The sequence below is a fragment of the Arachis ipaensis genome, chromosome B9 (assembly GCF_059453495.1).
Source record: "Arachis ipaensis isolate K30076 ecotype BB chromosome B9, ASM5945349v1, whole genome shotgun sequence".
NCBI lineage: Eukaryota > Viridiplantae > Streptophyta > Magnoliopsida > Fabales > Fabaceae > Arachis > Arachis ipaensis.
In genome coordinates, this window is record NC_142444.1 from 159,036,327 (window position 1) to 159,061,009 (window position 24,683).

Below are 24,683 nucleotides of genomic sequence, written 5' to 3' on the forward strand. Positions count from 1 at the left end.
GATACTTCAATTAGCCGTAAAACAGAATAAACTAGCGTTTTAAACTCATCTTAATTAATGAAATAGGGTCAATCTATCCCATTTTATAGTGCGAATCTAAGTGGGGTGGATTAAGACGGACCAGCCTGCTTTGTCATCCATGGCAAATCAATTTTATTAACTTTTTGAAAAATCGACACGTTTTAAAGTGACGGTTAAAATCGTCGATTTTACCATCGATTTTTAATACTATCGACGGCAAAACCGTCTATTTGGCTGTCGATTTTAACGGTATTTTTTGTAGTGATCCCTACAGAAAACAATGTTAAGTTGTTTAATTTTTTTGGCTCCTGCTAAACTAAATTTAGTTAGTGAGTACCTATATATAATTTTTTTGCTTAATAACATCATTTTCAATTTGAATTGATCCCTTCCATGTCCAACAAGAAAACCAAAATAGAGAGTATCAAACTGTAACTAATAAGTTATGGTGTTATATATGAAAATTAATCAACTTTACTTTTGTATATTGCTTATTAATCATCTTTATACATATATAACAACATATAAGATGCATGCAGAGGATATATGTCTTCATTTTGTTGCCTCGTGAGCCTCGGGGTCTCATAGTGATATATATATATATATAATATAAGCCACCTCTCTGGTGGTTATGAATTCAGTGACTACAAATGATTATAAGTTGACTAGCTAACAAATCTAAATTTAACACGTGTCTTGAATAATTGTTTTAATTATTAATTTTGTTTTACATTATTAAATGAAAAAAGACAAATTGTCTGCTGAGCATAATGTGCATGATGTGGAATAATTGAAATGATATGATGTGCTCAATCTATCTTAAGATATATTAGTGGAGATAAATCTCACATTCATCATGAGATTAATAAGTTGTGTTGATTTAATTTTGACTTTTTAATTATTATAATTTAATTTTTTAAATTTAAAAAAATATACTAATATAATTTTTTGTGATCAAAGTTTAATGTTATTAATGACGTGGTCTAAGTTTTATTGTGTTGGACATATTAAAATGACGTCATATGTATTTTGACGATTTGAATAATTAATATTGTTTAAAAAGAAATGATGTAATATTTTAGTATTATTCAAATCCTCAAATAGCGTCGTTTTAATATGTTTAATGTGGTAAAACTTGAGTAAATCCTCAAAATGGTCCTTCAGATTGAGCCCGTGCACCAATGTTACCGCTGACTTTCGAAATGCTCTAATTGCACCCTTCAGATTGAGCTCTGTGCGAAATCCTGGTCCTTCCACCCAATTCCGGCGTGACTCAGCAGCCGGAGCGCTGAGCTGGCTGCTTATGGTCCACGTAGGCAGCCTTAAACGACGCCGTTTTGCCTGGATGGTGTTAATGAATCAAGACGACGTCGTTTTGCCTTTGAGGGGGAATTGAAAGGTTGCTTGGGGAGAGGGTTGATCAGTTGTTAGTCTTTCTCCTACTTCTCTTCAAATGTTTCTTCTCTCTTTCGTCCAGAGAATGCTGTGACATTAGGGCACGTTCTGGTTAGTGCTTGAGTGAGTTCTTTGGCAGGAGAAGGAAGGACGTCACAGGTACGAAGTTGTTGAAGCAGAGGGTATCGTCATCGTTAGCTACAACAAGGTTAGTAATACAATGTGTGGTTGAAGTTTAAAATTTTTTTATTGGGTTTTCATTGATGGCTCTTCACGTGGTGTGTTGATTGAAGGAGAGTTCATCTTCGTTTGGTGTTTTGTTTAGATTTCTATGTTGTTAGGTGTTTTGTGGTTACGCTGTTAGCATGGGGTTTGGGTTGCTCTATTTTTTTTATGTATCCAAGAAGGGTTGTTTCCTCTAATGATACGGTTATCTAGTTATGGTCAGAAGTTAGTGTTGCATGTGTTTAATTTGTTTGTTTACTTATCTCGCATATGGATGAAGTACTGGACATTATGTTTCATCATGGAGGAACTTTTGAAAAGGGTGTGGATGGAAAGATTGGTTACTATCCGGACAACAGAAACTGCCTTGGTGATGTTGAGGTGGATAGGCTGGATGTATTTTATCTAAGAAACTATTATAAGGAGCTAGGTTATGACAGAATGAAGGAAGTCTGGTGGCTTGTACCTGGAAAGAGCATAGGGGAGGGATTGAGGAAGTTACAGAGTGATGCAGACCTAAGAGAGATGTGTGAGATGGGTTCACAGAATGCGGGTCTTGTTGATATCTACATTGAACATGAGGTCTTGTCACCTGAACTGATAGAAGGGAAGGAGGTTATGGTATACATTGATGATCAAGTAAGGGACCTTGGGACGCAAGCTAAGGAAAATGTTGCAGCTGCCCCACACGATGGTGCTAGGCCAAGTGATGAAAAGAATCCTACTGCTAATGTGAGTCGACCTAGGGAGGAAGGAGTTAAAGCATCTGTTAAGGTGCCGATCGAACAAAAACTTAAAAAGAAGGCCAAGAACACCCCGAAACTAAATCAAACAAAAGTTCATAGGAGGTATTGCCTGAGGTCTGCCACTAGGATAGGAGGCACAAAGGCTCAAAAAAGGGGGCAGGGTAGCAAGATCCCAGTGATGTTGATGTCCTCTGATGAGGAGTCCTCTAATTCTGATGATAGTTCAGAAGATGAGCCCTATAAACCAGTAAGGAAAGACAACTCATCTTATTCATGTGCTGCGGACCCCTGTTCCTTCACGTAAGGTAAAGGGTAAGAAGAAAACAAGTAATAAGAGTGATTCACAGGATAAGGATAAGGGAAAGAATAAGATGAAGGAGAATATTTGTGTTGATGACGATGCTTATGTGGAGATTAATTCTGATGTTGAAGTGGATTTTGGGAAAGTAGGAACTGATAAGAATGATGATTATGATGCATACGATCCTGGGACCGATTCTGATGGTGCCAACTCTTGGCATTCATTGGAGATGAAAAACCCACCCAATTCTGAAGACGAATTAGAAGAGGAGACCGAGTCTGATGAGGTGTTTCCAGTTTTTAGAGAGGGGCTAGGTTCGGAGAGCTTCACTTAGAGGTTGGAATGAAGTTTAATACGAAGTGAGATTTTAAAGAGGCTGTTAGGGAGTACACCATCCAGGAAGGAAGGGGTATTCGATTCAATAAAAATGATAGGAAGAGGCTTAGGGCAGTTTGCAAGGTGAAGGAATACCATTGGGTTATCTTTGCTTCCAAGGACCGAGACGATACTTGCTGGCAAGTGAAGACTTTCAGAGATGATCATAGCTGTGCAAGGGAGGATAAGAACAGAGCAGCCAATCGTAACTGAGTTGCTAGTAAGCTGGTGAAGAAAGTCAGAAAGTATCCCAACTTCAGGCATTGTGATGCAAACACCTTCTTCAAGACCAAGTATGATCTGTCATTGAATAGGAATTCAATCTCAAGGGCACTATCTGATTCTAGAAACCTTGTATATGGTGATGAAAAGGCACATTATGCAATGGTGAGGGACTATGGGGAGACACTGCTGAAGACCAACCCGGGTTCAACTGTCCAAATTTGCACCATCCCACAGCCAAACGGTGATGTCATATTTGAGAAAATGTATGTGTGTTTAAGTGGCTGCAAGAATGGATTTAAGGCAGGATGTCGTCCACTCATTGGACTTGATGGTGCTTTCCTGAAGACTGTCTTTGGAGGGCAGATTCTATCAGCTATTGGGCAGGATACAAACCACCACATATACGTCATTGCATGGGCAATTGTGGAAGTTGAAAACACTGCCAACTGAAAATGGTTTCTGGAACTATTGCACACAGATTTGGGAGATTACAAGACACATGGTTGGTGTTTTATTTCTGATATGCAAAAGGTACATGGCTGCTAATCCGTTCTGATTTAGTTTTCTATTTGGTTGCCTTCACTGTATTATAATATATTGGATCATGTAAGAGGCTTGCTGATATGTGAGTAGGACTACTTTAGATGCACAATAGCAAAAGTTAGGGACAATTATGGTGCGTTTAATACAAACTCAGGGACTATTATGGTGAAAATATTAAAAGTCAGGGTCTATTATGGTGAAAATATAAAAAAGTCAGGGTCTAAGACGGTGAACATATGACTGTGTATTCTACAAACTTCTCTCTGTTGTATCTGAGTTAATTATTACTTGCATCCACTCTATGTTGCAGGGACTCATAAATGCTGTACAGGAGGTGATGCCCAATGTGCATCACCGTTTCTGTGTATGAAATTTGTGGAGGAATTTCAACAAGCAATGGAAAGATCTGGAGCTAAGAGGCTTGCTGTGGGATTGTCCACGAGCCACAACCTTTGAGGAATTCAGGGAACATAGGGAAAAGTTGAAGCGGCTAAATCCGAAGGCATGGGCATACCTAGAAAAATGGCCAACACATTCTTGGACAAGATCTCAGTTCAGTCACAAGCCAAAGTTAGACTCAATATGTAACAATGCGTGCGAAGTATTCAACGCAAAGATTAAGGAAGCTAGGAGGAAGCCTATAATCACACTGCTGGAAGAGGTTAGGATGTTCGTAATGAGGACGATGGCCAAAAATAAAGTGAAGTTGGATAATCATGTGGGATACTTCCCCCAGTGATCAAGAGCAGACTGGAGAAGCTGAGGAAGGAATCTAGGCAATGGCAACCAATCTGGGGTGGAGACACCGGATACGAGAAGTTCGAGGTACATGGACACCCTACACACCATGTAGTGGATTTGGGAAAAAAGCTATGTACTTGTCAGTTTTGGATGCTAACAGTAATGTATTTAACTGTTACTTAATTATTTAAGTACTCTACCTAGTGAGTCTAATTAACTATGCACCTAATTGTTATTGCTGATTATGGTGCAGGAATCCCATGTGTGCACGCATGTGCTGCTATTGCTAGGGTGAACAAGTGGCCAGAGAATTTCTGCCACAAGCTCCTCACAATGGATTCCTACAAAGCTACTTACTCCCACCACATAAATCCTTTACCTGGCCAACAATTATGGGAAAGATCTGAGGCCAACAGACCATTGGCACCTTTGGTTAAGAGGAAACTGGACAGCTCCAAACCAAGAGAAGGAAGGATGTGGATGAGGGAGGTCAGTCTAGCAAGAAATCAAAGCCAACCACCACTCTAAAGAGACAGCTACGACTATTCACTTGCAAGTATTGCTTGCAGAAAGGTCATACAAAAAGAGGGTGTGAGAAGAAGAAGGCTGCTGAAGCTGCAGAGGCTGAAAAGAAAAAAGCTACGGAGACTGCTGCTAAAGACCCTAAGGCTGCTGCTCAGAATGTCACTGCAACTGCCTCTGCGTAAGCTACAACAACTACTTCCAATGCACCTCAAGTTGCAAGTGCCTCTGCTACTGCTACTGCATCTGCCCCTGCTCCTGCCAGTCTTGTGGAAGTGGATGTCCAGCAGGCTGAGATTGATTTGTCTCAGCCCTCATACTCTGAAGCTGAAAACTCCCAAAAGGTATTGTGTTTAATAATGCTTCATGTAACGTGTTTTTATTATTTGTCTTATTTTCTAGGCCTTATGTAAGGTATTGTCTGCATTGTAGGAGCATGAACAAAAGAGGAAGACACCTACAAGACCTAGAAAACTGCCACTTAGAAGAAGGTCACCTACTCCAACTGGCTCTGCATCATTCAATCCAATGGAGGGAGCTAGTGAGGCAACTGCAATAAGGCTGGCCAACTTCCTCAAGTTTGTGCCCACCCCAGGGTTCAAACCACCAATAAAGAAGTGATTATGATCCTAGCTTTAGGTTGAAATTCTGAAAGTTTATAATATTTTGTGAAACAATTATCTTAGTCTTTTTTGTCTGTTCATGGTGATTCATAGACAACTCTGCAACTTTTAAATACTAAGTTGCTGAAATCTAGCTAAAACAATGCTCAGTAGTTTTTTGCTTGTTATTATCATCAATACATTATTGCAGAATTTTATATGAACTAGTGTTATTGTCATTCAGTTATGAATTGTGCCTTATGTAAGCTTTTGCTATTGTTGCTTATCCATAAGATAATTGGGTGTTCAATTATGTTTACAAAAACAAAACCAAATAGTCATTCAATATATCAAAAATAATCTAATGTCAATTACATTGTTCATAAACTGGATTACACTGGTTCTGTGTTTCAGTTCTCAACCTAATCAAACCTTCAACAGTAACATCAACACAAACACAAATAACACGAATACCCCTAAACCAAGCACTTGGACCATCAGCTTTACATTCCTCACATCTGCTTCCAGTTTGCCCAACTTCCATGCAATGTTCATCTTCATCCCACCATGCTCATCTTCTTCATCAGACTTCAGCGGCACCTCATCCTGTACAGAATCTGCCTAGACAAATAACCCACACTAATTCTTTCCACTAGTATGCAAATATGCATCAACCTTATCAAACAACTACCTCAACTAACCAACACTATAAATTTCAGCCAGTAAATGCACTCACGTTATAATTCGGACACCCGAAGAACGGCTTATTAGGATGACTCTCCGTCCCTGACCACCGAAGGACAGGCATGCACCCACAACCACACCACTCTGGAACTGCTGAACGCCGACTACGCACACTGTTCCCTCTCCAGTTTCAGGTCGCAGATGAGCGATTCGACCTTCGAGAAACGTGACTGTCACTCATGACGGGAGAGGACGAAGAAGAAGAATAAGAGGAAGAGGGAAGAAGAGCTTGAGCTGGACGACGAACCAATTCACACAGGAAGAGGGAAGAACAACTTTAGGGTTTATAATTGGTACCAGGGACTAATTCAGGGAATTCGGAGATTCTTTGATGATACTCCACATCAGCTAGCCGTTTAATGCTGCCTACGTGGACCATAAGCAGCCAGCTCAGCGCTCCGGATACTGAGTCACGCCGGAATTGGGTGAAAGGACCAGGATTTCGCACGGAGCTCAATCTGAAGGGTGCAATTAGAGTATGTCAAAAGTCAGGGGTAACATTGGTGCACGGGCTCAATCTAAGGGACCATTTTGAGGATTTACTCGGCAAAACTTATGTCAGATCATTAATAACATTGAGTTCACGCGACAAAAAATATACAAAAAACTACATTATTAGTGTACTTTTTTAAATTCAGATGATCAAATTATAACAATTGAAAAATTAAAAACTAAATCAATGCAATTTGTCAATCTCTTAGGTCAAAGTAGGATTTAACACTATATTAGTGATATATCATATATGTAATATGGAAAGAACAGCAACCAGAAGCAACCCTACTAATAATCATAGTTGTCAGAACTGAACCGGTGATCGAACCGGTCAGGTTACTGGGTCACTGGTTCAACCGGTGGATCACTGGTTGAACCGGTTAACCCGATCCCACATAAGTAAAACGTATAAAATAGCTAAAAACTTAAAAATTAACAGTTAAAAAATATATCTCCAATAATATTTTAATAAATATTAAGTCTCAAATCCTAAAAATAAGTAGTAATACGAAAATAAACATAATGTGAACATGGCCGAGGATTCATGAAGAAAAAGATGGGGTCCAAACACTTCAAGCCTGCCGCTGTGGTCCCATAGAACATGCTGACATGAGCATTCATAGCCACAGAAACTATTTCATCAGCAACACAGCAAACAATGAGCTGAATCTTAATAGGTATGGCTCCCTACAAGTTGTTCCTTCTGGACATACTACCAAGTCACCTGTTTTCCATACACCAAATCACAATCTTGTTTTCTATCCCTTGTGAGTCTAACAGTCCTAATTGGAGCTATGAACTCTGACACCCTACTCAAGCTATATGTGACTGCAATCAAAGGCTTGGCCAAACAAGTGCTTAAGAAAACAGGATCAAGGAGTGTCCTATGTGTGCAAACATATATAACACTAATCTCCAAGAATAATGCACAACAACAATCCACTAACTACTAAGAATAATATACAACAGCAACCAACATATATAACATTATAACAGATAATCAACAATCAACAATCTAACAACAATGGATAATCAACAAACTGGACAAAAATAAAAAATAAATCAACAAACAAGAGAGATCAAACAGAAAATATGTGAAAGTATTAATGTTCTCATCTGCCAACATACAGAAATCAAACAGAAATCAAACATATGTGATTATGTGGACAATCAACAATCTCAAACAGAAACCAACATACATAATCAATCTACAATAATCAATTAATTCTAACTATCAGTACTAAATTATTAAAAATTTAATATCCTGAATAACTTCAAAAAATAAAAAATACATACCTGAGTTGGACCCTGGAGGGATGGAGGGACGAGCACTCGAGCAGAGAAGAGGGAGGCCGGAGGTGACGACTAACGACTGACGAGCAGGAGGCAGTAGGCGACGAGGCGGCGACTTGAATCTTCGATGGACCGTGGACGTGCTTCTTGGCGGTGGTGAGTGGCGCACTGGTGTGGCCGTGTGGTTGCAGTGGTGAGTGCCGCGCTGCCTGAGGCTGAACGGGTCTCCGATCCGCGCTGGCGACGAGGTGGCTGAAACTGAAGCAGACTCTCTAGTCTCTATCTCTCAGGCCTCAGCTCTCATGGAGTCATGGTGGTCTCTCATGGCCAAAAGGGTTGGGAAGGAAAACAGGGGATGGAGTGAACACGATGGGGGCTAGGGTTTCATTTTAGCAATCAGCAGCTTTAGTTTTTTTTTTTTTTTAATTTTTAATAAGAAACGACGTCGTTTCAAGCGAAGGATAAAAAAAAAGAGTTCGAACCGGTCCGGATTAAATAAAACCCGCCGGTTCGCCAGTTTTGATCAAACCCGACCGGTTCAATACGGTTCGATCCAGTTCAATTTCTTGTTCGGTTCGAAAGCTTATCCGGACCGGTTATAGTACCGGTTTTTCAGTCCAACCAGTCGGTTCGGTCCGGTTCTGACCTAATAACTAAGTTATGTTTAAAATATAGAAATTAAAGGGCCCATGCTAGCTGGTTGTTGTTAACTACTAAAGCAGAAAAGTCTAGGCTTCTAGCCATCATAGAAGGAAAACACTATCAGAGTATCTCTCTTAATTTGCTAGCAGGTTGCCATTTCAAATATTAGAGTATTTAGTATTTACAACTTTGAAATCTATAGAATTGTATTGTCATTTGTATATATCGTCAAATCTAATATATTTGTCTTTAGTTTGCAACTTGCAAATCTATGTAATTCTTTGATAGCTAAGTTATATATTAATATATAATAATAATAATAATATTTAATTTCTTTGGCAACAACTCCGCTAAGAATTATGAGTATTGCACAAATAGTACTGTAATTTTGTTTTATTTCATCATCAATTATATGGGTCTAATTGCACTGGACTTTGATGTGACTTGGTGGCATGACAAATTGACAATAAAACATAAAGAATTGAAAGTGTTAAAAAGATAATATTTAAAATTATTTTAATAACAATTAATAAATATTAATAGAATAATTTTAGTCGATTTGAATTTATATAATATAATATTTATAATTTTATATATATAATATTTGTAATTATATATTTATTATATTTAAAATTATATGATTATTTTAGTGATAATTAATAAATATTAAATAAGACAATTTTAATTTATAATTTGTAACAAAATTAAATTTCAGTAAAAGATTTTTTATAAAGTTTAATTTTCTTATGGTGTAATAATAATAATAATTCTAAAACGACCAATAATTGACTGGAGAATAGCACATGGAGAACATTATTTTTGCTAATTGCATACCTTCTTTGACCTAGCCATGATGCATGTGAATGAAACATATGGATTATGTTGGTGAAAAAGACCCAATAGTCATCAATATATATATTAACATGTGAATGTAAATTTACATAATGTTGATAGATGGGAAACAATTAGTCATATATTTTTTTCCCCACAAATTTGATGATATATCTTTTTCATGTGTCGATTCAAGATTATTGTAAGCTTGTGAAAATAGTTTGAAAATAAACATGAATATAATTAAGATTGATACCTAGATCAGTGGTAGTCAATATATACTAATATATAGTTAAGTGGTGAGTTTGCTTATTTATTTAAATAAATGTTAAGAATTTAAATTTTATTTTATACATATAATAATTTATTAATTAATAAATTTAGATCTACAACAAATTAATTTTTATCAAAGTCAGAACATGAAAACAGAAAGCAAGAAAAGTAAACATGAATATAAGATTAGAAAATTTTTAAATGTACCATTATATCGGTATTTTAATTATTTTTAATTGTTAATTTTAATTATAAAAAATATATATAATATATAATTAAGATCAATGATTAAAAATTACTGATATATCGATATGACGGTACACTTAAAAATCTTCTTATAAATTTTATATGTGGGGAAAGATATGCAGAATTAAATAGTAATAGAAAAACATGTAACTTTAGAAGAACGTGAGATAGGTAGCCCCAAGCCAATGGTTGTTGTAGAAGAATCAGGTCCTTTAATTATCTACAGATAAACTAAAGGAATAATTTTTAGTATTAAAAGAGGTGTAATAACAAATAACAATACTATAGTAATATAGGAAGAGTGAGTTAAATCTTAAAATGGTTCTTGAAATTAGCGTCGTGCACTAAAATTGTTTCTGAAATTTCAATTGCACCAATTACGTCTCTGAGATTGAAAAAAGTGCACCATATTAGTCCCTAACCTATTTTTTATTAATGACGTGATGACATGACATGATGACGTAGATTATAAGTGACACGTGTTATTTTATGATTTGGTCACGTGTAATGACATAATAATGTGGTGACCAGTGACACGTGGCATGCTGACGTGGATGGTTATGTCACGTGTCACAATGTTATTTGGCCACGTGTCCATTTGTGCCATGTGTCGCAACAGTATTCGTTCACGTGTCATCTATTATGTTATCGTTGTATATGCACCAAATTAATCTCTCACTTTACATTAAATGACTCGTTTTAATCCCTAAAATTGAATGTCGTGCACCAAACTAGTCCCTTCGCTAATTTTTCTCGGTGTTTATTGGTGTTTTTTTTTTGGGTGACTGGTGTTTATTGGTGTTTAAGGTACACTTAAAATTTTTTTCAATAATATAATACATACAAAAGCATATGGGTCCCCACCAAATGTGACGCCACATTATATTACAAAAAAAAGGACCACCCATGTATGTGATTATTTATTTAACCAATTGTGTGAAGGGTTGAGCAAGAGAAGGAAGAGAAGCAAGGGCGAAGCCAAGCAAAACTCCGATCCAGAACTGTATGAAACGGTAAGAAGGAAGAAGCCAAGGCATGGAGAATCACAAGCAGCAGAACGGTGTGGGTGGTAGAAGCAGCAAGGAGAAGAAGAAGACTAGTGTAAGAGGGAAGGTGGTGTTGATGAAGAAAGGGGTGTTGGATTTCCATGACATCAAATCCAACGTTCTTGATCGAATCCATGAGTTGATGGGCAACGGTGTCTCTCTTCAGCTTGTTAGTTCTCTCACTCCTGATCCAGGTTATCATAACTTAGCTTCCTCTCATTCCTCAAACTTGCCAACTCCACAAGAAAAGAATTTTTATATATATATCTCTTTCTTGTTTGACTTGGATCTCACTATCTCATACCATAAATAAAAATTATTTGTTTGTGAGATAAGTGAAGCTTATAAGTAACAATTTAATTAATTAGTGTAAGTGATGAAGCGAAGGCATTAATGATATACAGTGAAGGGGCATAGAGGAAAGCATGGGAAAGTGGCATACTTGGAGAGGTGGGTTTCAAAAATAACATCATTGACAGGAGCAAAAGAGACAGAATTTGGGGTGAAATTCGATTGGGACGAGAGCATTGGGGTGCCAGGGGCAATCATAGTAAGGAACAATCACCATAGCCAGTTTTATCTAAAGACAATCACCATTGAAGACATTCCTGGCCATGGCTCTCTCCATTTTCCCTGCAATTCTTGGATATACCCTGCTCATCGTTACACCTACGACCGTGTCTTCTTCTCTAATAAGGTCATTCCCATTTCACTCTTCAATAGATGGATGGATTCATTATCTTCTAAATTAAAATATTTCATTATTCTGAATAATGATGTTACTCAACCACTATTATGGATCACATATAATACCTTATCAAAATAATAGTATTAAAAACCTTTTAAATATAAATGTTTAAGTAAATATTAGCCGTTGATTGATACATTTAAAAATTTTTCAATAATATTTATAAGAAAAGTATAGGTAACTAACAATATTTTTGAACAATGTGTAAATAATGTGAATTAATAGGGTTAAAAGAGTAAATTTAATTAGTAACATTAAATTATGGTGTAGTGTATTTTTATTTGATTAGTGGTTGTTCATGTTGTTCAAAATAGTCATTATTTATCTAGCACTTCCCTTATTTATATAAGAGGAATGTTAGGGGCCAGCAACTTTTAGGATTTATAGTCCTCAAATAGCCATCAATGAGATTTTTAATGGTATAAGATTAGTGTAAAATTTCATCCAATGACTTACTCTTCTTTGATGGTTACATACTGACCAAAATTTAATAAAGTTGCTGGCCCTTTAGACTTTTCCTTTATATAATTGTATGTGCCTTGCACTTACTTTTATATATATTTATTTTACTCTTAGTGTCTCTGTCTTACACCCACTTCTTTTAGTTTATTTTATTTTATTTGTCTTTTTGTTAAATTTTTTTTCCTGTCACTTCTTTTTGCAACATGTTTTAAATTTTTTTTTTCTAGTATTGTATTCTTTTTATTTTTCCTAAATTAAACCTAAACTAACCATACATCTCTGGCAAGAAAAACGGGTAATAAATAGCGGAACAAATAACCTGGTGCATTAATTATTAGAAAAAATATATCTATACCAATTTTTATGTAAAATTTTTTATATATTTTATTTTTATAATATAAAATTATATTTTTATTTTCATTTAATTTTTATTGATTAATTTGAATACAAAATGAAGAACATACCAAAAAAAGAAAAACTTACACAAATATTAATTTGATTCCTCTGAAGATTGGGGTTCATTGTGGGAATAGAACAATGAATAGATGAAAACTGAAACCATATGTGGTTTACTCACTTTTGGTAGAAGATGGTAAAGTAAAAGTGGTACTTGTGCCTTATGTGCCAGCTGGGTCATGTAGTTCCCGTTTTGCATGCTTCATTTTATTATTGGGTAGATACTTTTACAATGACATCTTCATATAAAAATAATATTGTAAATTATTAGATAAATTGATAAAATTGACAAAATATATTTAATTAATCATCTAAAAATTTATAATATTAATTTTATATAAAAATATCATTATGTGAGTATATTATTATTATTATTATTATTATTATTATTATTTGTTTAAATTCGATCCAATTGGTACGAAGGTTATTTTATTGTCGCTGTTACTGTCACTGGAATGGATCTCAACATATTCTTGTCATTATTATTATATTATTTTATTAGAATGGATCTCTCCTAATCATTCTCGCAAAATAGTCACTTTGTGTCACAAATATGTTTTTAAAGATATTTTTTAATAATTAAAATTTAATACATATAATTGATTAAATTGTGTTATTTTTATTAAAATTAAATTGAATAAATCAGTTTAATCGAAAAATTAATAAATTAAATTTTAAATTCGTTTAAATTAATTTTTTTATAAAAAATAATTATAATATTTTTATTATAAAAAATAACTAAAATATTTCTATTATATATATATATATATATATATTAATTTTAAAAATTTTAAATCCTAATCTTATAACGATAGAAAAGAAAAAAATTAAAATTTAGATTTTCAAAAATTTAATATATAATAAGAATATTTTAGTTATTTTTATAATAGGAATATTATAGTCATTTTTTATAAAAAATATTAATTTAGATCAATTTAAAATTTGATTTACCATTTTTTCGGTCAAATTAATTTGTTTGAGTGAACTTTTAAAAAAAATATATTTTTTATGTTTTTTTTTAAAAAGATCTTATAAAAATGTAGTAATTTTATTTTATGTTTGAATAACTTATACAAAAAGATTTTTTTATTTATCAATTATGTTTGGGTATAATTATAATCATATAAAAATATTTTTTTGTTTATTTATTACATAAAAATATCTTTTTTTTTAAAACAGTTTTTTAAAAAAAATGTTAATTGTAACTTCTCAAAAAAAATATTTTTTATTTTTCTAGTATTTTTACTTTTACTATTAAAAATTTACCAAATACACTAAAAAAAATTATTTTTACTAAAAAAAATTATCAATTTAATAACACTCAAATAAACATTTCATCTGAGTGACTCCCTTCTCGCAATCTTCTGGACCCAATTGAAAAGATAAGGTTCTAGAATTTGGGGCAAATATGTAAATTCGAGTATTATGAATTGTTGGGTTATATAATATTGAGATAAGTTTGGAATTTCATTATAATATAAAGGTAAATATTAAATTGGTATTTAAAAGATTTTGGCGTTGATAAAATGGTACTTGACTTTTTTTATTGATAAAATAACCCTTGAAAGATTTTAAAATTTGACAAAATCACCTAACCTTGAAAGAATAACGTCACAATGAACGAAAAACGCTTATGTGGCCATCGAAAGAGAGCTCCGATAATGGCAGAGAATTCTGACGACATTTTTGGTCTTCTTCTTCTTCTTTGCCACGACGAAGGGGACATAGTGGCGAGGTGCTGCCATGGCAGAAGGGACGCTTTTTCTTTTTCTTCTCCTTCTTTGCCATGACGGAAGGGGACGCAGCGGGAGGTGCTGCCATGGTGGAGGGGACGCGAAATTTATTTTCTTCTTTTTCTTTGCCATGACGAAAGGGGACGCAGCAAGAGGTGCTGCCATGATGGAGGGGATGCGGAAGAGACGCATCGACGTATTGAAGAAGAAAAAGAGGTGAACACGAGAACACAATAAGGTACTATTATAGCGGAAGGAGACGCAACAGCATACTATGGCGATTTGGCGGAAGGAGACGCAAAAGGTTACGAGCAGCGGCATGTCGAAGAAGAAGCGACGAACACGAAGAATGCGGTGAGATACAGCAGCGTGCTATAGCGAGCTGCTTCTTCAGCCGTCATAGTAGAATGGACGCATCGGCGTGTTGAAGAAGAAGAAGTAGCGAACACAAAGAAGAAGAAAGAGGTTGCCAGAAATGTTGCCGGAGCTTTTTGCCATCATTAGATTCTCTTCCGAAAGCCACATCAACGTTTTTAATTCACTGTGATGTCATTCTTTTTACGGTTGGGTGATTTTGTTAAATTTTAAAATCTTTTAGGGACTATTTCGTTAATAAAAAAAATTTGGTACCATTTTATCAATACTAAAATTTTTCGAATCCCAATTTAATATTTACCTCTATAATATATAAAAATTATTAATTAATTATTTAATCAGACTTAACAAATTATATACAGTTTTCGTATATTAACTTTACACAAAGATTAACTCCACACGAATTTTCACCTATAATATTATTTCAATTTTGTTGGCTTAATTCAGGCATACCTACCAAGTGAAACACCGGAGACACTTAGGAAGTTGAGGGAAGAAGAGTTAGCGACGCTTCGAGGGACAGGGACGGGTACCCTTAACGAATGGGACAGAGTCTACGACTATGCCTTCTACAACGACCTTGCTCTTCCTGACAATGGTCCCCATTATGCTCGTCCCGTTCTTGGTGGCTCCCAGGACCTTCCATACCCACGCCGTGCAAGAACCAGTCGCCACAACACCCTCACCGATCCCGATACTGAGTCCAGATTGCACCTTTTCAATCTTGACATCTATGTTCCCAGAGATGAACGCTTTGGTCACCTCAAGTTCTCTGATTTTCTAGCTTATTCTCTCAAATCCATTGCTCAAGTTCTTCTTCCTGAGATCAGATCTCTCTGCGATAAAACCATTAACGAGTTTGACACTTTCCAAGATGTTCTTGATATTTACGAGGGAAGCCTTAAGCTGCCCAGTCCAGGTCTCGCTTCTCAACTTAGAAACCTCATTCCATATGAGCTGTTTAGAGAACTTGTTAGGAATGATGGTGAGAGGTTCCTCAAATTCCCAGTTCCAGATGTCATCAAAGGTAATGCTTGCTTGCTTGCATATGCATGCTTATTCATTCCTGTCTTTGATTATTATGAACTAAGCTTTAACTACAAATAATGCAGCTAGCAAGACTGCATGGAGAACCGATGAAGAATTTTCCAGAGAAATGCTTGCCGGTGTTAACCCTGTCATCATTCGTCGTCTCCAGGTACTAAGCAACAACCATTTATATATACAGATGACTATACGTGGAGTTGATAATTGAAAATCGTTAGATAATTTGATAGATTTGACTAAATTATCATGACAATTGCACGTGAGTTTTTACCTTATATACAGTTGCATTCCTTGCATTATTCGTTTGGATATCCTTATTAGAAACCTTTTGATATTAAAAAATAGAAAGTGATTTACATCTGCAGGAATTTCCCCCGGTGAGCAAGTTGGACCCTGAAATCTATGGAGATCAAAATAGTACCATCAAAGCAAAGCACTTAGAAAACAGTTTGGATGGACTCACTATAGATGAGGTACTAACTACTTTCGTCTTGCATTGTATTTAGTGTGTGTCTCTTTTTAGCAAAACATTTTCTTTTAAATATTCTTAAAATGCGTCCTACTTGAAGAAGCAACACCTAATCCATATTGAAATGCTCTGTGTATTTGATTTTGATCATTGTTTTATAGGCGCTTGAAAACAAGAAGTTGTATATACTTGATCACCATGATGCATTGATGCCATACTTAACTCGAATAAATTCTACAACCACAAAGACTTACGCCACAAGAACACTCTTGTTTCTACAAAATGATGGTACATTGAAACCATTGGCTATTGAACTGAGCTTGCCACACCCACAAGGGGACCAACATGGAGCAGTTAGCAAAGTTTTTACTCCCCAAAAAGAAGGAGTACCGGCTACTGTTTGGCAACTGGCCAAAGCTTATGTTGCTGTCAATGATTCAGGATACCATCAACTAGTTAGTCATTGGTATGAGACTATTTGAAACTTCATTCATTAATCTTCTTGTTTTCTTTTATTGTTCCCAATAATGATGACTAAATAACAAGAAAGCCACTAAGCCAAGCTCATTATTTGTAGGTTATTCACTCATGCAGTGATTGAACCATTCATAATTGCCACAAACAGACAATTAAGTGTTCTTCACCCAATACATAAGCTTTTGCAGCCACACTTTAGAGACACAATGCATATAAATGCCTTAGCTAGACACACTCTCATTAATGCCGGAGGGGTGCTAGAGAGAACAGTTTTTCCCGGTAAATTCGCCTTGGAAATGTCAGCTGTTATATACAAGAGTTGGGTTTTCACAGAGCAAGCACTTCCTGCTGATCTTCTCAAGAGGTGAGTTTTCAAAAAACTTCATACCAGAAAATGATTTATATGATCATAACCAAATTGTAATTCTGTTATTGCTGAATTTTAGAGGGATGGCGGTTCCAGATTCAAGCAGCCCTCATGGACTTAAACTCATGATAGAGGATTACCCGTTTGCTGTGGATGGCTTAGAAATCTGGGATGCCATTGAAACTTGGGTGACTGAATACTGCAATTTCTACTACAAATCTGATGAGATGGTTGAGAGTGACACTGAAATCCAATCTTGGTGGAAAGAAGTCCGCTATCAGGGTCATGGTGACTTGAAAGACAGGTCATGGTGGCCAGAGATGAAGACTAAAGATGAACTCATTCAATCATGCACCACCATCATATGGATAGCTTCTGCATTTCATGCAGCAGTGAATTTTGGACAGTACCCTTATGCCGGATACCTCCCTAACCGGCCCACGGTGAGCCGCAGGTTCATGCCAGAGCCAGGGACACCGGAGTACAAAGAGCTTGAGTCGGATCCTGAGTTGGCATTCCTGAAAACAATCACAGCACAGTTTCAAACATTGCTTGGTGTGTCACTGATTGAAGTTCTGTCAAGACATTCAACGGAAGAGGTTTATCTTGGGCAAAGAGAGAATCCTTACTGGACTTGTGATGCTGAACCATTAGCAGCATTTGAGAGATTCAAACAGAAGCTCATAGAGATTGAGAACAATATCATGGAAAGGAACAAGGACAAGAGATTGAAGAACAGGAACGGTCCAGTGCAGATGCCTTATACCTTGTTGTATCCAAATACCTCAGATTATTCAAGGGAGGGTGGTCTCACTGGAAAAGGAATCCCCAACAGTGTTTCTATCTAAGTAGTAAGAATTTCCCTGTTTGCCAGGATCCCTTCTCTTATTGGGTTGTAAAAGATGATTGTTTTTCAGCTTAGTATTTAAATGTAATTGTTTATGCCAAGACTAGAGTATATGTGAAATCTATATGTTAATAGGCTTAACATTATCATGTTAGCACTTCATTGATTTGTTGGAACTTGTACAATAATACATTATGTAATGGTTTTGATTCCAAACTTGAGATATACTAGTAATGATCCTTCTTCTTTTGTTAAGTAGTTGACTTGAGTTTTTCGCATTTAGAGTATTAGCATAACCGTTGACAACTTGACATGCTCATACACAAAAGCACAAAATAGAAACCACTTTTCGCTCATTCATATATAAATATATATGAGCCTTTTTGGGTGAACTACACACCAAAAGGAAAAAGAAGCTAACAAAAAGAAAATACATAGAATCAAAGAAAAACTCAAGAGTCTTTTCACTTGCGTTGTGTCTTATCTTCCTTTTCTTTATATGTGTTGTGATACTTGTCAAGCTTGGTTAATTAAGCTTGCTTGCCATGGCCATGTATGAACCTTGCAGCTTCCTCTGTATATACATGAGTTTCATTGTCCAACCTGCCAATAGCATTTATGTCTGTCAACACTAGTATATGGGATTGGGAAAAGTTCTTGTCAAAGGTTAGCATTTCACTTACGATTTACGAACAACTTTGCTCAATGTTGATGCTGAAGAGAATGTTCTGCCGTCCAGATATCTATTTTCCCCTTTAATTCTTTGTCTCATTCTGTTGTCTAGCTCTTCCACACTCAGATCTATTGGAGAATCTGAGGCCTATTGTATTCCAACAGAACCCAAGAAAAGAAAAAAGTCACCATCAACTCATATCTATTTCATTCTATTTTATAAAGAAAGATGTTTACCATGACCCAGCCCCAGATATCAGCATAGGATGGTATGTGAGCTGAATAAGGCACAACATCTGCAAACAATAGGAGAAGTGGTTGATTTACTATAACTGGGTATCAAATGCAAGAAAAAGAAAGGACCATATCTAAAAAGGGAAATCTTTCGGATGTCCTGGAAGATTGCTTACACTTAAAAACCTGCCTCAAGGTGTTGTAGATAGATGAAAACACCTCAGTGTGGCTGAATATTCCAGCTGGTCCTGCCTGAATAAGTATAACATCAATGTAGAAATGTTACTGTAGTTTTGTTTCCTCTAATAAGTGTTTGATTCATGTAATGGACACTGGTCTTATAATACCTGTGTTACAAATATGCCACCCTGCTTCAGTCTAGGCTTGACAGTGCAATCATAGAAGGACTTGGTGTAAAGTTTATAACAAGGGCCTCCATCAATTGGGTCTGCCAAGTCCCCAATTATCACATCATACCTCTCTTCTCTGCTTTCTAGCTCGGCCCTTCATATCATGACACATTGCAGTAAAATTTATCACAATTTTTGCATTCATGGCTGATACCTATTAGAACTTGGTAAATTCAAGAATCACAAGTTATAATTTTGATTAACAGACCTGGCATCATTGATGATGACCTTAAGTCTCGGATCATGGAATGCTTCCCTGTTTGCCACTAAGTATGATTTGCAGAAGTCTACCACCTCCTGATCAATAAAAACTTTGAAGAAATGAATTTTGATAATATAGCTCCATGGGATGTATATTATCCAACTTAGGAGACATTAATTTACCTCATCTATATCACACATTATAACTTTGTCAATGGTATTATGCCTGAGCAATTCCCTTGCAGTGGATCCCTCTCCTCCCCCCATAATAAAAACATTCTTTGGGCTGAATGAACAAAAGTTCTAGGTAAATCACATGGGATTGGGAATGAAATTAGATTCTTAAAGAGCATATAGGAGGGAGTTACTTAGGATGGTGAAGGAGTGGTGGATGAACAAGACATTCATGGTAGATGAATTCGTCTGTCTCAGCACTTTGAAGCTTCCCATCAATTACCAATGCCTGTAACAGCCACATAAACTTAGTTTCCTCTTCATAAAGGTAGATTTAATTCTTTTGTATAAAGAAGATGCTTACCTTTCCAAAGGGCTTAGTGTCCAATAGTGCAATATCTTGGTATTGGCTAGTTCCTGTATGCAATATACTACAGCCGATCCAAAGAAGAAAATGAAATTACTCTTACATTAGTGTGTCTTCATAATAAAAGCAAATAAGATAATTGAAATATAGCTACACTTTGCTATGTCTTATTTTCATTATGTACTGTTTGTATATGTATGTATGTCTGCCTTTTTCATAGCCATAGGCAAAAGGAGCTTATGATTTCACTTTACTTTTCCTAGCATGAGAAGCTGCAATCACCAAAGATTGTTCCACTTGTTCTATTTTTGTCTCATTTGGACTCAAAGAAGTTCTTACTTCTCTCACCATATTGTCTCTGGCTTTATTCTTTTTATGAATCTTCTAAAGTCAATAAGGAAAAGTTATAACTTATAATGTGGTATTTCATGTGACAGTTAGTGATATGAGATTTTGTATTAGCTAAGAACAGGGAAGAAGAGTAGTTAAAAAGATGTACCTATTAAGAGCAAAACACCATCTTAAGTTGTCTTCAATCTCTTCTTCATACCAACAACTCTTCCTGTAACCATTCATAGAATGGCTCTGCCCATTTGAGAGAGCTACCTCACCCATATCTCCCTAAGCTTTAACAAATCAAAGAGAGCTAAAGAAGAGAAGTGTAGTGGAGAATATATATATAGAAGGTGAAGATGGTCGTAATCAAAAGGAACAAGAGAGAATGATGATTATGTGAGGAAAAAATCTAGCAAAGTAGAAGCAATGTATTCAATACTTGAAAAGAACAATATTCTCCTGGAGTTTCGTAAAAGCTACAATACAAATAAGCTCTATATATCTTGTCGTTTTTTGATGTTGATGCTCCGGAATATACGAGTAAACTATTATTTTAACTCAAAAAAAAATTAATTTTTGATAAAATTAGTTTTCAAAAGATAGAAATAACAATTTATCCTTCTAAAAATAATCCCAGTTAGACAAATATATTTAGGATTTAGCTAATATGTTCCTTAGGACACATAATAAGTTTAGAGGAGTGCTAAGGACCAGCAGAATTTGTGATATTTAGTCATTAATTAGCCAGCATCAATATTTTTAATGGTGTGTGATGAGATTTAATAGTGTAGGATTAATCATTTTTTCTTTGATGGTTAAGTGATGGACAGATTTCAACAAAAGTGCGGCCCCCTAAACTTTCTCATAAGTTTATTATTAGTAGAAAATTTTAAATTTTTTTTCTTTTTTTTTAAAGATAGGAAAACTTGAACCTACGACTTCTAAATAAGTATAAGGAGACTATGTCATTTAAACTATAACTCGTTAGCTTAAATTTTTTCATTTAATAGATACAAAACAAATGCATTAAAAACTTAAATTTTTTGTATTTTCAATAAAAAATTTCTCAATTTTTAATCTTAACCTAGACTTTAGGACATATGATAGATAAGCCTAAAAAAATATATAAAGATCATATCTTAACATAGTCTTTTGTAAACTTACTTGAAAAAAATAGGATATTTTCTCCTTCTAATTTTAATAGTTTTATAATTTATACTAAGTGAATATTTTTAGAAAATATTTTACAGAAATGCCAGAAGATTAAAAAAAAAAATTGAAAACAAGGTCTAGAAATAAAAATTTTCTTTTTTTTTTGTACTTGCTAAATAATTTTCTGATATTTCAACAAAATTTGGACCAAATACATGAGATGTATGCTGGTTTGTATCTTATTAAATAAAATAGTACATTTGTGTTAAAACTAAAATAATCTTCAGAGGACCAAATAGTATTTTCCTTGCAATTTGTGTGTAAATAAATATATAGATTGCATGCATGCATGATGCTGCAAGTTGCATTGACACGTTGGAAATGTATGTATAATGTATAATATTGTCCATCTTATTAGAAGGAAAAAAGATAAAAGAGAAATGGCTAGGCTAATTATTAAAAAAAATATATTCTCTTATGAAGTTTGTGAAAAGATGGAAACATATTCATGCAAAAGTAAAGAGGAGTGCTAGGACCAGTAACTTTTGTGATTTGTAGCTATCAAATAGTTATCAATGATAATTTTAATGGTGTGAGATTTTATTCAATGACTCACTTTTTTTTACTGGTTACATGCTGGCCAAAATTTAAAAAAATTGCTGATTCCTAGACTTTTCCAAAATAAATATTTAAAAATTATTAAATAATTTAATAAATTTAACTAAATTATTATCTAACTATTTATAATTATTAATTTTATTTGAACACAAGTATATCTAAGTGTTCTTCCTTTCAAAAAATAAGAAGAGGGAAAGAAGGAAGCAACAAGAAGAAAGCGTGCCTCGGACATAATCATAAATATTCTCGTTTTGCATCAAAAGCTATGGGCGAGAACTGCGCATGCCAATTACCATATAAATATATTTATTGATTTATTCCCTTTTTGCTTGCAATTGAACTGCGCATGCCATGGCATAAGTAATCATCATCACTATCACAATCAACCCCAACCCATGAATAGGTAGCATGATGTTTCCACATACATAGGCATTGATGAAGACAAGGGAGCCAAGAGATATTGTTGCTCATGCTGCCCAACCATGATTCACATAAATCATCCTTGGTTTCGGAGTTCTTTCGAAGCTATCCTGGACTCATTGTCCTCGTGTGCTTCCTCCCCCAACACTGAAATTAAAAAAATATATAAAATAAAACTAAATGACCCTCTAATAATATAAAAAGTCTAGGATGTCAATGGCGTGGGGCGGGGCGGGGGACCTTGCTCTCCATCTCCGCCCCCAGAATTAATCCCGTCTCCGTTTTTGTTCCGTTTTTCGTCATGGGAAATAATTGTCCCCATCCTTATTCAGTGCGTTTTTCGCATTTTTTGCGGGGCCCAATTCCTCATCTCTTTATGTTTAACATTCACGTGGAAATTATAATAAAAAATATTAAGAAAACCAAAAAACAAATTACAAAATATTATTCCAAATACACAAACATATCTTATCCAAGATTATAAGTCTAGAAATATAACATAGCAAATCATAATCCATAAAATAAAATCTTGAACAATAGAGTTAGGGTTTTTTAATGAGTGAAATTACTAAAAGAATCCCTATGTTAGAAATAAAGTAAGGATTATTAAGTTAAAAAATTCGGAGAATTATCGGGAATGGGGCGGGGATCCCCGCTCAGGTCCCGCGCCTGTCTCGAGGGAATTTCGCTCCCCATCTCCATCCCCACAGAAAAAATTTTCCACCACTGGCACCCCATTCTAGGGATATACAAAGTCCTTTTATGTAACATTTTTGACACCCCTAAAAAAGTCCTTTTATGTAACATTTTTCTGTGTGCTACAAAGCCAATTTCTTTCTTCCTCTTGAACTCTGTTATATGCCACTACTGTTCTTATTTTTCATGATCCTTATTTTCTTTTACATGAACTATCTCCAAATATAATTAGTGCGATATACAGTATATGTATAACATGATCTTTTCCTTAGCTGATAGGGATGAGGCTGGTAATCTTATCTTGTAAATGCATAACTTTCTGCATCAAACATGAATGACTTTTGTACCTAAGATAAGTTTGGTTTGATCCTAAACTACAGGAGAATATAGTGTCATTGATTAGTACTATATACTTTTGTATGCTTTAATTTGATCAATTGATTTTCCTTTGGTTATGCGTTAAAGTTCCTTTTTGACATTTGCCTATCACTCAAAGCTAGTCTAAATTATTGTCTAGCACATAGTAGTGTATTCTACTATTATCAAAATATTATCTGAGTATCAAGAGCCTAAAATTTTTTTCCCATGAATTTTTGTTCATAGCCCTTCTTATTTTTCTCCTCCGACCGTGTCTCTTCTCTCTCGTTTTTCGATCTGTTTTCGACGCTTTGGTTCGTCACCTCTGGCATCATCGTGTTCTCCTTTTCCTCAGCTTTCCAACGCCTCCAAGATCGCCGCCATTCGCCACCGGACGCGCCGTCACGCACCGCTGGAAGTTCGCTGTCCACCTCCATCATTCTCCTTCCAGAAGCTTCAGCAGCCGTTAGATCTCGGCGCTGATCGGACGCTCCTCCCTCTGCCACGTGTCGCACGAAGCTCCTTGGTTGACCCGCGCGCGACCCGGCCCGACCCAACGTTGACCCGCGTCCCCTCGCTGCCAGCGTGTCTCTCTTGCTCCTCTCCGGTGGCGACACGTGTCCTTGTCTCGCTGACGTGGCGCTGATGGGGTAGACAAGTGGGACCCTCCCTAAGGTTTTTTGGTGAGCTCTTTCCGATTCTGCACTTCGATTTCTCATTTTCTGCTCCGAAATTGCCGTTTTCTGTCCTCTCTTTGATCTTTGTGACTGCTATCATGGGAAAAGCCAGATGTTTTTGCTGC

At 35.5% G+C, this 24,683-nt stretch overlaps 2 protein-coding genes across 2 annotated transcripts; one reads left to right on the top strand and one right to left on the bottom strand.

Annotated features, from left to right (window-relative positions):
* Positions 1–11,091: 11,091 nt before the first annotated feature.
* Positions 11,092–18,499, top strand: LOC107617165 (linoleate 9S-lipoxygenase 5). The gene is made up of 8 exons (XM_088497999.1): positions 11,092–11,457; positions 11,668–11,960; positions 15,485–16,064; positions 16,150–16,235; positions 16,450–16,557; positions 16,715–17,019; positions 17,131–17,394; positions 17,477–18,499. Exons 1-8 carry the CDS (start codon positions 11,253–11,255, stop codon positions 18,243–18,245), a joined length of 2,610 nt encoding a protein of 869 aa, XP_088354125.1. The 5' UTR covers positions 11,092–11,252; the 3' UTR covers positions 18,246–18,499.
* On the bottom strand, positions 18,371–21,010 carry LOC107617167 (thermospermine synthase ACL5). The gene is made up of 10 exons (XM_016318945.3): positions 20,802–21,010; positions 20,300–20,366; positions 20,130–20,224; positions 19,945–20,047; positions 19,769–19,857; positions 19,498–19,654; positions 19,327–19,402; positions 19,154–19,212; positions 18,928–19,064; positions 18,371–18,847 (listed from the first exon to the last, which is right to left on the bottom strand). Exons 1-10 carry the CDS (start codon positions 20,915–20,917, stop codon positions 18,775–18,777), a joined length of 972 nt encoding a protein of 323 aa, XP_016174431.1. The 5' UTR covers positions 20,918–21,010; the 3' UTR covers positions 18,371–18,774.
* Positions 21,011–24,683: the final 3,673 nt, after the last annotated feature.

What these genes read in the sequence shown, in the direction of transcription:
- LOC107617165 (XM_088497999.1), top strand. Translation starts at nt 11,253, where the DNA reads ATGGAGAATCACAAGCAGCAGAACGGTGTGGGTGGTAGAAGCAGCAAG. An exon ending in GTGTCTTCTTCTCTAATAAG is followed by an intron (nt 11,961 to 15,484) that starts GTCATTCCCATT and finishes GGCTTAATTCAG; the next exon opens with GCATACCTACCAAGTGAAAC. An exon ending in ATGGACTCACTATAGATGAG is followed by an intron (nt 16,558 to 16,714) that starts GTACTAACTACT and finishes ATTGTTTTATAG; the next exon opens with GCGCTTGAAAACAAGAAGTT.
- LOC107617167 (XM_016318945.3), bottom strand. Translation starts at nt 20,917, where the DNA reads ATGGGTGAGGTAGCTCTCTCAAATGGGCAGAGCCATTCTATGAATGGT. An exon ending in CTTGAGGCAGGTTTTTAAGT is followed by an intron (nt 19,213 to 19,326) that starts GTAAGCAATCTT and finishes TATTGTTTGCAG; the next exon opens with ATGTTGTGCCTTATTCAGCT. An exon ending in ATATCTGGGGCTGGGTCATG is followed by an intron (nt 19,065 to 19,153) that starts GTAAACATCTTT and finishes GGAATACAATAG; the next exon opens with GCCTCAGATTCTCCAATAGA.